Raw genomic sequence first — 14,616 nt, forward strand, 5'->3', positions numbered from 1 at the left:
AGTTCGTAAGCTGGCTGTTCAATCATGGATATATATGGAGGGATGGGGCGTATGGGACATTTATAGTGTAGACTTTGACTCAGAGTCATTATCCTCTTCCATACTGAGCTTACTTTATATATAGATTCATTAAAGTTATATATGTATGTGCTATTAAGCCTGACACTTTTAACTCTGTGACTTAAAGTATTTGCTTTCTTGTTCTCTGCCCACAGAAGGATGAGGTGTATCTGAATTTGGTTCTGGACTACGTCCCTGAGACCGTGTACAGAGTGGCGAGACACTACAGCCGCGCTAAGCAGACCCTTCCCATGGTTTATGTCAAGGTGCGGATCATTCCTAATGGTTTCTATTGTGTGTCCTCTGAATGATGTGTACATCCTGAGTGAAAACCTTCTCACTGGTTAGTTTACGGGTCAGCCGAGTTTGTGTTGGCATTTTTTCCCTCTCCTCCTGTGCAGTTTTGCGTCACCAGTGTCTTGACTGCTGTGATGACATCATCATGGCTTTGTGCTGTGTCCTGAGCTATATCCTTCCTGCTATTGGCAGGATGTGACATGAAGAGTGAAACACACACACACATACATATATGTACAGATACAATTAGATGCGAAGACCTTCCACATAGATGTTAAATCAGTGGTGGCCAACCAAAGCAAAACTTCCAAGAAACTTCCATATATAATTCTGCATTTTATGTTTTGTATTATATTTGACACATCAGGCTTTTATGGCTCATATAGGAGAATATGGAGCTCATACTCAAAAAGAGTAAATAAACACCTCATATTTATTCAGAGGCCCAAACTTAGCAAAAATATGCAATGTTGTGCGGTTGATGGTATATATGTACAATGGTAAAAGATGTACAGATAAATGTTCCTCAAAAGCCTGATGTGTTTGGTACTCAATTTGAACTTTTTTTTTAAATGGTGTTTGGATAATCAGGTAAATCTAAGTTGCTTTAGTCCAGTGAATGTTCATTTTAAAATATCACTAAGAGTATAAAAGTTATTCTTGCGTTTAGTTTATACAAATCTGTAAAGATCTCACAGCAAAAAGACATGTGTGCAATGACCTGAAGGGGGACATTTTTACAATTATACTAAAAGACCTTTTACATGCTAAAAAGTATCAATCAGACGATACAAGGCATTTCGAAGAGCAATAGTTTGTTTTTTTCTGCAAAGTTTTGATCATGTTGGCAGTGGCCTTGGAAATTTGCATATCAAATATGTTACAGTAAGCTTTATTGGGTTGATAAAATCTATATTATAGATACAATATATAATAGAATTTAGTTACGTCAAGCTCTAAACTATGTTATCGGGTAGATTTAAAAATATATATATATATATAAAAAACGTTATCCTTAATACTTATCCAGTAAATTACAAAAAATTGGAAAAGTTATGGGGCCTTTGAATATAGTTGTGGACAATGAGGGGTCTTAATGAAAAAAAAAAAAGTTTAAGAACCACTGTTTTAAATGAATCGTTCAATCAAAAAAGTGAAAATTCTGTCATTATTTCTTTAGCATTATATTGTTCTAAACCCATGTTACTTTTTTTATCTATGAAACTAAAAAGGGGAATTTTTAAAGAATTTTGTGGCCACTCTTTTCCAAATAATGTGAAAGGGTCTGGGGTCTCTCAAGATCCAAAATGACAAAAAAGCACCATAAGTGAATCATAAAAGTAGTCCATATGACTCATGAACTATATTCCTATAAGTCAAGACTATAACTCTTGGTGAAGAACATAGCAATAATAGTTCTCTAATAATCTTTTCCTCCATCGAAGTTCTAATGGAGGAACACCATTGATGTTAGTGTTGCCATATTTGCCATATTAGTCTGTGCATCACATCACACAAAGTTGTATTACTTCAGAAAGGTCATATGGACCTCTTTTATGATATTTAAACGGTATTATGGTGGTTTTATGCCATTTTGGACCTGTCCCCATTCACTTTCATTAAATGGAAAAGAGCAGCCATGATATTGTTCGAACATTCACCTTTTTAGTTCCATGGGGCGAAAAAAAGAAAGTCATTTGGATTTGGAACAATGGGTTTGGAAAATGTTCACCTTTGGTCATTCCATGAAATCGTTTGATTTTTCAAGCCATGAAGGCAAAATTAAATTCTACATTTTTAGTGTGCATTATTTGTGACCTGTTATGACGTCTTTTCTAACCTAATGACCTGTGTATATTTCCTTTGTCTTCATCACTGCAGTTGTACATGTACCAGCTCTTCAGGAGTCTGGCCTACATCCATTCCTTTGGGATCTGCCATCGGGACATAAAACCCCAGAATCTTTTGCTGGACCCAGACACAGCCGTGCTTAAACTCTGTGACTTTGGCAGGTCAGTTGGTAATCTCTTGATAGCCAATTCATAGGAGTCAATGCCCTTTCTGATTACCTTTCAAAGGTCTAGTGCCGACCCCAGTGGATCTATGAACTGAAAGCATCGCTTTACTGCATTTAACCTGATAATCCCATATTACACCTCGCCAGAGGCCTCCAGATGGTCTCGCTATGCTCTGAGATATCTGTGCTGACTTCATCTTTTTTTCATTTAACCTGCTTTCCACTTTTTCTGCTTTAGGATACTAGTGAAGATTTTAGGTGAAGTGATATTCGGGTATCCATTTTTCACTTGCCTTACGTGGGTTGACTGAAAAGAGAGCACGTGATTCCGCTGCTTGTTTCTGATCACTTAGATAAAAAGAATGCAAATTTTCTTTGAATTAGGATGTGTATATTGGAAGAGACCTTGAGATGTTAACAACTCAACTTAACATCTAGACATCTTTAGATTTCATTTGACTTTATAGCTCTTAGCTAAAATATAGGAAACGTTTAGTCCAAACACTTTTAGGGGTTAGAGTTACTCAAAAGTGAACATTTTGTCATTTACTTGACCTCATGTTATTCCAAATATTTGTCTTTCTTTTTCTTTTTTCTGTGAATCACAAAAGTAATTTCCATACAAAGGGCCTTTTCATGCCAATCGTGAAAAGACCAGGTGTAAATCCCCTCTGAAACACTTTCGAGACTTGAAATTAGCTGATGATCAAATAAATGGAGCTCATATCTGTTGCTTTGGTTGATGTGAACTCTGTTGAATTTGCATATAGCATGGGAATTAAAGATCAGTATTATATTTGTTTTGTGGAGACTCATTTATGAGGCCAAGTGTAAATGAAAGAGTTTTAACAAATCAGAGAAAATGCATGGAGTGGCCCAAACAACTGAATGGTGATTTATACTGCCAACAAGCTATATACAAATATAGACATACTCGATTAAAACTGTGATGAGTGTGATCAGAGACTGTACTGGATCAGAGAGTTACAGTGAAATATGTCTTTTTGTTCACAGTGCTAAGCAGTTAGTACGTGGAGAGCCCAACGTTTCCTACATATGCTCACGGTACTACAGAGCCCCTGAACTCATCTTTGGAGCAACCGACTACACCTCCAGCATAGGTATATGAGCTGCAATCATACTACAACCACATCTACCATGCAAATCATTCAATAAACTACTCTTCCATTAGGCTAATATCTTTTATCATGAAAAATATGCAAATTCATACCAATAGTGACCCTTGTGAAAAAGAAGTACACGTAAGCATACTTTTATATGAGTACTACAGTATGATAAGAGTATTTCCTTATTACGTAAATAATATACTTAAGTGCGAACTGAATGTAATGTTTTTGGACACTTAATTGCATGTTAATTGCAATTAGATACAAATGTATTATAGTTTTAATTTATATTAAGTGGCCTATTATTTTATTAATATATTATATGCGAGTACTATTTTTTCTTTTACGATTTGAAGTACACTTCATGTGCACATTCAGTAGAATTAAGCACACTTCTTTTTCACAAGGGGATTCGCTGATGTATCAGTTAGGGTAAATATTTAATTGATGTTTGGCTGTTGTGGGACTAGCAATAATCATACCAGGTTGTCCGATTCATAGTGATAGTAGTTAAAAAATCTACCGCCTGGAAATGTCATATTTCAGATTAGTTCATTTTGAGTAATAATTGTGTCAAATTTGAGTTGTTATTTATTAAATTAATTTTGTCTGTCAAATTTACTATGATTCAATTAGGTTTATACATTACATTATAGTGGCCACCTTGATTACTAAATATTGTATCAGGAATTGAAAAGTCATCAGTTACACTTTATTTTTATAGTTCACTTTAGACGTTCTGCTAACTCTTATTAATTTGCAACTACATGTCAACTAACTCTCTTTAGAGTATTAGTAGATTGTTAGGTTTAGTAGAATAAGTACATGCAGTCACTTAGAGTCAGTGGAATGTCTGTTGGGGGCATCAAAATAAAGTGCAGATTTTAAGCAAACAGTCTATTAATACTCTAATAACTGCTAGTGTATATGTACTTGCAAAGTTACTTATAGTTAGTTGAATGTCTAAAGTGGACAATCGAAATAAAGTGTTTTTTCCATTCTTGCAGATAATAGGCCTTATATGGAGCTTAAAGGGATAGTTCACTTTGAAATAAATTTTTGATATGTTTTAGCTTACCTCAAGGGCATCCAAGATGTAGGTGTCTTTGTTTCCGCAGTAGTTTCAATTTTGATATTTTTAGGTCAAACCGTTCTTGTCTGTCAGTCATATAATGCAGGTCTATGGTCACTTCCTCAAAGAGCATGCACAGAGAAGTCCAAATTAAACATGATTTAATGACTCGTAAATGTAAGTACACATTGATGGGCTAAGACACGAAACGAGCGGTTTGTGTGAGAAAACGAACAGTATTTATATAGTTTTTACCTCTTGTAAACACAGCCACGTCCAAGTGATCTGAGGGCGCCGGCGCTTCGGTCTTTTCCGGAAAGCGCCGGAAGTGAAACCTCGCGCGTGTACGTCACTCATTGTTTACACAGAACAGAGATTGTAGGTAAGACGGCTAATTAAAATGGTACTAATTTGCGCTTATCCGGGATGTTTAAACCGTTGTAAAAGAAAACAATAAAAATAAAATAAAAAAATAAAACAATTGGATGAGTGACATACACGCGCGAGATATCACTTCCGGCGATTTCCGGAAAAGACCGAAGCGCCGGCGACCTCAGATCACTTGGACGTGGCTGTGTTTACAAGAGGTAAAAACTATATAAATACTGTTCGTTTTCTCACACAAACCGCTCGTTTCGTGTCTTAGCCAATCAATGTGTACTTACATTTACGAGTCATTAAATCATGTTTAATTTGGACTTCTCTGTGCATGCTCTTTGAGGAAGTGACCGTAGACCTGCATTATATGACTGACAGACAAGAACGGTTTGACCTAAAAATATCAAAATTGAAACTACTGCGGAAACAAAGACACCTACATCTTGGATGCCCTTGAGGTAAGCTAAAACATACCAAAAATGTATTTCAAAGTGAACTATCCCTTTAAGGCCCCGTTTACACGCAGAGAAAACGCAGATATTTCCCTGTGGTTTGGCCTCTCATTTACACGAAAACCCCGTTTTTATCACAGAAAACGATTATTTCTAAAAACTCCAGCCAAAGTGGAGATTTCTGAAAACGCCGGTTATGTGTTGTCGTGTCAACTGGGAGAAACGGGGTTTTAGGTTCTCTCTTGTCGATTCTGAGGATTCTGATTGGCTTGCATGGCTTTATCCTTCTCCCTACACTGCCGCCCATAGGTTTGGCATAGTTATGATGGCGCTCGACGGCGTATTTATGCGGGTGTGTCCACGATGTTATTATTGAAAACGGAGAGGGGGAAATAATCGTTTCTCTAAATACCTGGCTTTGTGTAAACGTGGCCTAAGTATCTCTTGTCAGCTCAAGGATTTTTTACTCATATTCTGAGCATTGTTTTATGCTTTTTTGTTTTACGTGCCATTTGTGACTTTGCAAGGACATGCATCGAACATAGAAGAATAGAAGGCTCATACTGCACAGTTTTGCTTTGTATGCGTCCTTGACCTCTGGCTAATAAGAATGTCCCTCACTCTAACCCCCTTTCCCCGCAGATGTGTGGTCAGCTGGCTGCGTGCTGGCGGAACTGTTGCTAGGACAACCGATTTTCCCCGGCGACAGTGGAGTAGATCAGCTGGTGGAAATCATCAAGGTACTGGCGCCGCGACACCGGCACTTCTGTCTGATTTAATCTCTATGTTTGCATGAGTTTGTGGGAAGACCTATGAACTGACTGTTGCGCAGATGGTTTAGATGGTTAGATCTGTACAAGATGATTTATGGGTGTTTCTTCAAGTAAAGGCAGGTTTGGCCCTGTGGGCTTTTAGAAGGTACACTCTCTTAAAACTTTTCACACTTTTTCTAGTTAATGTGTTAATTTCAAATATATTTAATTACATGCCACACAAGTTTCAATAGAACTGACATTGACTGACATTGAGGGTTTACTCACTCATGTCATTCCAAATCTTTAAGACTTTCGTACTTACGATATTTACATGAAATCTGAGAGAGATTTCTGTTCCTCCATTGACAGTCCATGCAACTCTTTGACACTTCCAAAAGTATATAAAGAGATCATAAAACGAAGCCATATGAATCGAGTGGTTTAGTCCGGATTTTCTGAAGAGACACGATCGCTTTAGATGATGAACAGATTGAATTTAGGCTTTTATTCACATATAAACATTATTCAACTCCCATATCAGATTTGATAAACGGAGGCTCAAGCATCTTCGCTTGCCGTGTGAGAACCAATGAGGTTCATTCTCGTGTTACGCAGCGTGTTTGAGCTTCCACAAGAGGTTTGTTCTTGCGCGTCAGGCAAGTACGGTTGAGCTTCTGTTTATGTTCACTGATCAATATTTACGTGAATAAAAGCCTACATTCAATCTGTTCATCATATAAAGCAATCGAGTCTCTTCAGAAAAGAGGATTAGTTTTATGATCTCTTTGGGAACTTTTCGAAGCGACAAAGTGGTAGAGGCTCGTACGGTCAATGGAGGGACAGAAATCGTCTCGGTTACGGATGTAACCCTCGTTCCCTGAGTAGGGAACGGAGACGTTCCGTCGGATGACGACGAATGGGGGTTTCGCTTAGAAGCCAATCAACTTCAAATACTTCAAAACGAGCCAATGGCAAAGAAATGCCATGGGTCTGCGGAATTTGCATAGCGTAACTCCGCCTCACCTCGTGAGTATATAAGGAGAACGCTGGCAGCAAATAGGCATGTTTCTTCGCTGAGGAGCCAACCTGAGTTCAGGCGATCCCCGCGGTACAGCGGAAGTGGCAGGAAGACGGAACGTCTCCGTTCCCTACTCAGGGAACGAGGGTTACATCCGTAACCGAGACGTTCCCTTTCGTTGTCACTCCGAGTTCCGTCGGATGACGACGAATGGGGATACCAGTCTAATCACGCCACTTCTCAGCTGTCTTCCAGTGCCCTGCGTAAATCTGAGATCCCTGTCGTGAGACTAGCACGGACGAAGGACTCCTATTTAACACAGGAAAACCAAGGTACACTGGGGAGCATATCCCAGGTCTTAGGGAAGTATGCAATTACTGCCAACCCAGAGGGGGGGACTTAGAAATACACATATGACCCCGAGGGATGCATATGGGGAATCACTGGGGTATCCAGCCGCAGGTGGAATATTTCAACCCCAGGGGTGGCAAGATGGCTTGCCAAGGGAAAGACACATGCTCAGAGAGGCTTACAGTGGGAATACACATGTGGGGGTAGCTCCGGGCGGTACCATGCACACGGGAGGCACCTAGCCGACGCACAGGCAAGAGACACTGGCGCCGACGTCAGGAGTGCTGGAGGAGCTCAGGGCTTTCGGAGAAGCTCACCTGAGGAGAATATCGCACGTATCCAGTCCGTAGAGTGGAATGGCGAGCAAGCGAAGACACCTGAGCGGGTCCGGTACTAGCTGGTTGAAGCGAGTACATGAGAGGACACAGGCTCCACTCGGAGATTGTAAAATCTGGCGAATGTGTTAGGTGTTGCCCAGCCTGCAGCTCTGCAGATGTCTGTTAGCGAGGCGCCATGCGCTAGAGCCCAAGAGGATGCCACACTCCGGGTGGAGTGGGCAGTCACACCAAGGGGGCACGGTCGACCTTGCTGCTGGTATGCCAAAGCAATGGCGTCCACTATCCAGTGAGACAACCTCTGCTTGGAGAGAGCCTTTCCCTTCAGCTTCCCACCATAACAGACAAAGAGCTGGTCTGAGGTCCTGAAACACTGCGTTCTGTCTACATAGATGCGAAGAGCACGTACTGGACAGAGCAGTGCCAAGGCTGGGTCTGCCTCCTCCGGGGGCAGCGCTTGCAGGTTCACCACCTGGTCCCGGAAGGGAGTGGTAGGAACCTTGGGCACATATCCAAGCCGGGGTCTCAGGATCACGTGAGAATAGCCCGGCCCGAATTCTAGGCACGCTTCGTCAACGGAGAATGCGTGCAGGTCCCCCACCCTCTTAACGGAGGCCAATGCAGTCAGAAGCGCTGTCTTCATAGATAGGAAGTTTAGCTCGACTGACTGCAAAGGCTCAAAGGGAGCACTACGCAGGGCAGTTAGGACCACTGCGAGGTCCCAAGAGGGTACGAGAGGAGGGCGAGGAGGATTCAGTCTCCTCGCTCCTCTCAGGAACCTGACGATCAGGTCATGCTTCCCCAAAGACTTACCTTCTATAAGGTCATGCTGTGCGGCAATAGCGGCTACATAGACCTTAAGGGTGGAGGGAGACAGCCTTCGCTCCAACCCTTCTTGAAGAAAGGAAAGCACAACACTGATCGAACAACTCCGGGGCTCTTCTCGGCGAGAAGAGCACCAGCTGACGAAGAGGTTCCACTTCAACGCATAGAGGTGTCTCGTGGACGACGCTCTAGCGGAAGTGATGGTAGCCGCCACCGCTGGTGGCAGGGTACTCAAACCTGCCTCGTCCCGTCCAGGAGCCACACGTGGAGGTTCCACAGATCGGGACGAGGGTGCCATAGGGTGCCCCGTCCCTGAGAAAGGAGGTCCTTCCTCAGAGGAATCGGCCAAGGAGGTGCTGTCGCGAGGAGTACAAGTTCGGAGAACCAGGTCCGGGTGGGCCAGTACGGCGCGACCAGAGTGACCTGCTCCTCGTCCTCCCTGACCTTGCGCAGGAGTTGCGCAAGAAGGCTCACTGGGGGAAACGCATATTTGCGGCCCCGCGGCCAGCTGTGCGCCAGAGCATCCGTGCCGAGCGTGCCCTCGGTCAGGGAATAATACTGGGCGCAATGGGTCGAGTCGTGAGAGGCAAACAGATCTATCTGTGCGTCCCCGAACTGGTCCCAAATCAGCTGAACCGTCTGGGGATGGAGTCGCCAATCTCCGGGGAGGGGCTGAAGCCGTGACAGCTCGTCGGCTGCACAGTTCAGGGCTCCAGGGATGTAAATGGCTCGAAGCGACCTCAGATGCTTCTGACTCCATAAGAGGAGGTGGCGGGCGAGTTGCGACATACGGCGGGAGCGCAGACCACCTTGACGGTTGATGTACGCTACAGTGGCGGTATTGTCTGTTCGGACTAGTACGTGTTGATTCTTGAGCACGGCCCGGAAGCGGCGCAGAGCAAGACGTACAGCCTGCAACTCGAGGCAATTGATGTGCCATAAGCGGTGGGGTCCTGTCCAGGAGCCCGCGGCAGCACGTCCATTGCACATGGCACCCCAGCCCGTGGTGGAGGCATCTGTCGTTACAACAACATGCCGGGAAGCTCGTTCCAGAGGCACTCCTGCCCGTAGAAAGCTGAGGTTCCCCCACGGGGTGAAGGTCTGACGGCAGGTCGGAGTAACTGGTACTCGGAGCGTGCCGTGTTGCCATGCCCACCTCGGGACTCGGTCGCGAAGCCAAAGCTGAAGCGGTCTCATATGAAGCAATCCGAGCGGCGTTGCCGCGGCTGCAGATGCCATATGCCCCAGGAGCCTCTGAAAGAGTTTCAGTGGAACCGCACTCTTGCCCTCGAACTGTCTCAGGCAAGTCAGCAGTGACTGCGCGCGCTCGCTCGTAAGCTGCGCGGACATGGCGACCGAGTCGATCTCCATACCGAGAAAAGAGATCCTCTGCACGGGGCAAAGTTTGCTCTTCTCCCAGTTGACCCGAAGGCCCAAACGGGCTACATGGCGGAGTACCAAATCCCTGTGTTCGCAAAGCTGATCTCGAGAGTGAGCTAGAATCAGCCAGTCGTCGAGATAGTTCAGAATGCGAACCCCGTGTTCCCGGAGGGGAACAAGGGCTGCCTCGACGACCTTCGTGAAGACGCGAGGGGACAGGGCTAGCCCGAATGGGAGAACTGCGTACTGATATGCCTGTCCCTCGAAAGCAAACCGTAGGAACGGTCTGTGTCGAGGGAGAATGGAGACATGAAAGTAGGCGTCCTTCAGGTCGATCGCTGCAAACCAATCCTGGTGCCGCACACATTCGAAAACGCGTTTGGCGGTGAGCATCTTGAACGGCAGCCTGTGAAGGGAGCGGTTCAATACGCGCAGGTCCAGGATTGGCCGTAACCCACCGGTTTTCTTCGGGACAATGAAGTAGGGGCTGTAAAACCCGGACCTCATTTCGGCTGGAGGGACAGTCTCGATCGCACCCTTCGCCAGCAGGGTAGCAACCTCCGCTCTCATGATAGGGGCATTGCCACCGACCAAAGTGGAGCGGACTCCCCTGAAGCGGGGAGGAGACCGCGCGAACTGAATCGCGTAGCCGAGCCTGATCGTTCGTGCGACCCAGCGGGACAGGTTGGGAAGCTCTAACCAAGCTCCCAAGGACTGCACCAGCGGGGTCATGCGAACCACAGACTTCCCGTCGGTGGGGCAGCGAGGCGGTATGACTGACCCAGACGTGGACGGCATAGCGGCCCGATGTGGGGGTGCAGTCATGAACCGCGCCCTGACAGAGGAGACCAGGGAAGGACGAACGTTCCACGGGGGTCTGCTCTGCCAGGGGTCTGGCGACAGAGGGGGATGAGAGTGGTGCGGTCCGGGGACGGCACGCACTGTCATCCGGCTCTGGGACAGAGGAGGACGAGGGGTGCACGGCCCGGGGGCGGCGCACCGTGTCGTCCAAGAACTCTGTGTGCTCAGGGATGAACGTGTTATTTCTTTCTTTAACCACATTAGGGTACTGCCCACCCGTGGGTGAGCAGCGGGGAGTGGAGAACAAAAGATTCTCCCCCGGCCCTCCACCGGGGGAAGGAGTGGTCCTGCAACCACCTCCTGAGAAAAACACGTCATCCCTGAGCAGCCCGTCTCAGGAGCGCCGCTTGGCCCGGCGTTTAGCGGGGGGCGGGGCTGGAGAGGGCTGGGGCGCCTTCTTGCGACTTCCTCCGCGACCGGGCCCGGGTGGAGGCTGCTGCTTGGGCCGGGCGGGAGGGGCGGGAGTCGCAGGAGGGCGCCCTCGGCGGCGAACAGACTGAGTACTCTGCCCGGTCGGCTGGGTGGAGGCAGCAGCGGGCCGTCGGGGCAGAATATGCTTGATAGCCTCAGTCTGTTTCTGCGCAGTCGAGAACTGTTGGGCAAAGTCCTCGACTGCACCGCCGAAAAGGCCATCTTGCGATATGGGGGTGTCGAGCAGCCGGGACCGCTCGGCATCCTTCATATCGGCAAGATTAAGCCAAAGATGTCTCTCCTGGACCACGGCTGTGGACATCACCAAACCCAGGGAGCGTGCGGTCACCTTCGTCGCTCGGAGAGCAAGGTCGGTGGCGGCACGCAGCTCATTGAAGAGCCCTGGGTCCGTCCTACCCTCGTGCATGTCCCTGAGCATCTGGGCCTGGTAGACCTGCAGAATGGCCATGGCATGCAAAGAGGTGGCTGCCTGTCCCGCAGCTCTGTAGGACTTCGCCACTAACGTAGACGAATACCTACAGGCTTTGGATGGGTGCTTTGGCTCACCACGAGACGAAGCGCTCTGAGGACACAGTTGCATCGCAACAGAGCGTTCGACCGGGGGAAGCCCAGTGTACCCACGGGCAGCGGCCTCATCGAGGGGAGGAAAGGCGGATGAGATCATCGAGCGGTCACGGGAAGACATGGGAGTCTTCCAGGACTTCGAGATCTCATCATGCACGTCCGGGAAGAAAGGTATCGGGGCCTGACGCGGACGGGGGTCCGCAGCCTGACCCAAATACCAGTCATCCAGCCGCGAGCGCTCGGGACAGGGCGGAGGGTTCCACTCTAACCCGATGCTCGCGGCGGCTCGAGACAGCATGGCCGTCATCTCTGGATCTGACTCTGGCACAACTGTAGTCACACCCGAAGGCGGCAGCAGTGATGAGTCTTCACTTCCAGCAGACTCCGACCCACCTTGTGATGCTGCAATAGACATGGCATCTTCCTCTGGAGCGCCAAAGGAAACCCGCGGGACACCCGAAGATGATCTCGCCGGAATCCCCTGAACACTCACGGGTTGCAGCATTGGAGAGGGTGCGGCTGGGCACGGACTGATAGTCGGCGCTTGGTTCCAAACCGTCACCCTCAGATCACCCTGGCCACCAGCCGAAGTACTAGCTCTATTTCTAGAGTCAGTAGATCGGGGTGTGGATGAGGGGACCCTCACTCTTGCGAGATCACCGAGTCTTGACCGTAATGCTGCGATGGTCATGTTCCCACAGAGAGAACATGAGTCATCCACGAGTGCTGCTCTAGCGTGATCAATGCCCAAACACACTATGCAGCACCCGTGCCCATCAGAGTCGTCAACCAGCCTACCAGAAGTGCACGGGCGAGGCATCTTTAAAAAGACGTGCCACGTGCAAGCTCTTTTGTGAGAATAGAAACCTGATTGTGTTGAAGCGCTCGGGGAGAAACACACTCGCTGTCGAACCACAGACAGATAAGCAGGAAGTGCGCGCTCGCCGAAGATCGCCGTCACACCAACACCAGAGAATCTTGCTCGTTTGAAGAACTGACAATTTCAGGAATGGCTTGTGGAACGAAGGATTAACTTGGCTCCAAAGCGAAAACATGCCTATTTGCTGCCAGCGTTCTCCTTATATACTCACGAGGTGAGGCGGAGTTACGCTATGCAAATTCCGCAGACCCATGGCATTTCTTTGCCATTGGCTCGTTTTGAAGTATTTGAAGTTGATTGGCTTCTAAGCGAAACCCCCATTCGTCGTCATCCGACGGAACTCGGAGTGACAACGAAAGGGAACTCTCGGATTTCATTTCAAATATCTTCATTTGTGTTTCGAGGATGAAAGAAAGTCATATGGGGTTTGAACGACATGAGGGTGAATAAATTATATATTTTTCATTATTGGGTGAACTAAAGGGTCCTACTTAAGTGAGTCAAAAAACACTACAGTTCAGATAATTGCATGTTATACAGATGTGGAACAGACATCATTTTGTAGAAAATGTATAATAAAAAATAATTTCCACAAAATAAATATTGAAATTATTAATTTTTTATTTGAAAATTCGGTTACACTTTATTTTAAGGTGTCATTGTTACAGTGTAATTATATAAGTACTGAGTAATATTAAGCAACTACATGTGCTCACTACAGGGTTAGGGTAGGATTAGGATTTGATTGAGCGTTAGTTTTATGCAAGTATAAATAATTTGCTGTTAGTACTATGGTAACTACATGTAACGTGTAACAAGGACACTGTAAAATACCGAAAATTCTGTTGTTGTTTTTATATCAAAAGTGTAAAACAATAAACTTTATTCCTAAAATTAATTTGAAAACTAAAACAAACAAACAAACAAAAATAAGAAAGGCTTGGTAAAACTTTTTCAAGACTTTGTCATGTGAACTTCATATAAGAAAAAGAAAGTGGTGAAATCCTTTTTAATAAAAACCAAACCGCCGGAACGTAAAGTTGGCTATAGCTGAAGAAACAGCATTATATTACTGTGTCTTGACTGGTCTTTCTCTGTGTTTGTGGTCACAGGTGCTTGGCACTCCCACACGTGAGCAGATTCGGGAAATGAACCCAAACTACACCGAGTTCAAATTCCCCCAGATTAAGGCCCATCCATGGACTAAGGTGAGTAAACAGGTACAGGTCAACTGTTTTACTACTTCTAGCACAGCCGCCTCCCACCTCCAGCCCTCAGCTCGACTCCTCATCCTGGCTCCATTTCATTCACATCACCCCGTCTGCACCACACAGGACTCGCCGACATCACTTTATTTCATCTATTGCTCTCGGACTCTCTACTTCTCAACTAGTTGATTAAAGAGGATGGAAAATTTCAGTCAGGATTGTGTCCGACTGTAGGCGTCCTCTTTCTGAGCTCTGTTGTGACCATTACAGTCGCACTGTTCCGATCTCTAGTGAGCTGCCTATGAAAGAATCCTGTTCAGAAAGGTAGGCGGAATAATTATGCAGCTTTGTAAAATAGCTTGATTTAGAAGAGAGAATGCAATTCCATAATGCGCTATGTCAAGATAAAAAAAATCCAAGATGCTTGCAAAGAAATTATAAATATGTAAATATACATTATGTATCAATATAATTATAATTCATTCAATACTAAATTAAATAAAGATATAAAAGGCCTATTTTAAGTATTTGTGTTCTATGTATTATAATAAGGCCGCTGCATATTTAGCCATTAGTCAGGATGGCATTTCACTAGGTTTTGGAG

General features: G+C 45.9%; 1 protein-coding gene across 2 annotated transcripts in view; it reads left to right on the forward strand.

Moving 5' to 3' along the window:
* The window catches only part of gsk3ba (glycogen synthase kinase 3 beta, genome duplicate a), a 68,363-nt gene that overhangs the window by 49,071 nt on the left and 4,676 nt on the right, over positions 1 to 14,616 (forward strand). Inside the window, exons 4-8 of one of the 2 annotated variants that reach the window (XM_056240928.1) lie at positions 216 to 326; positions 2,239 to 2,369; positions 3,389 to 3,495; positions 6,046 to 6,143; positions 13,917 to 14,024. In XM_056240928.1, coding sequence (XP_056096903.1) covers positions 216 to 326; positions 2,239 to 2,369; positions 3,389 to 3,495; positions 6,046 to 6,143; positions 13,917 to 14,024 — 555 coding nt within the window. The remainder of the gene's footprint in view (positions 1 to 215; positions 327 to 2,238; positions 2,370 to 3,388; positions 3,496 to 6,045; positions 6,144 to 13,916; positions 14,025 to 14,616) is intronic. The other variant, XM_056240937.1, reaches the window with a different exon arrangement.

The sequence above is a fragment of the Rhinichthys klamathensis genome, unplaced genomic scaffold, assembly GCF_029890125.1.
Source record: "Rhinichthys klamathensis goyatoka isolate OS25496 unplaced genomic scaffold, OSU_Roscu_1.1 h1tg000021l_1, whole genome shotgun sequence".
Lineage (NCBI taxonomy): Eukaryota > Metazoa > Chordata > Actinopteri > Cypriniformes > Leuciscidae > Rhinichthys > Rhinichthys klamathensis.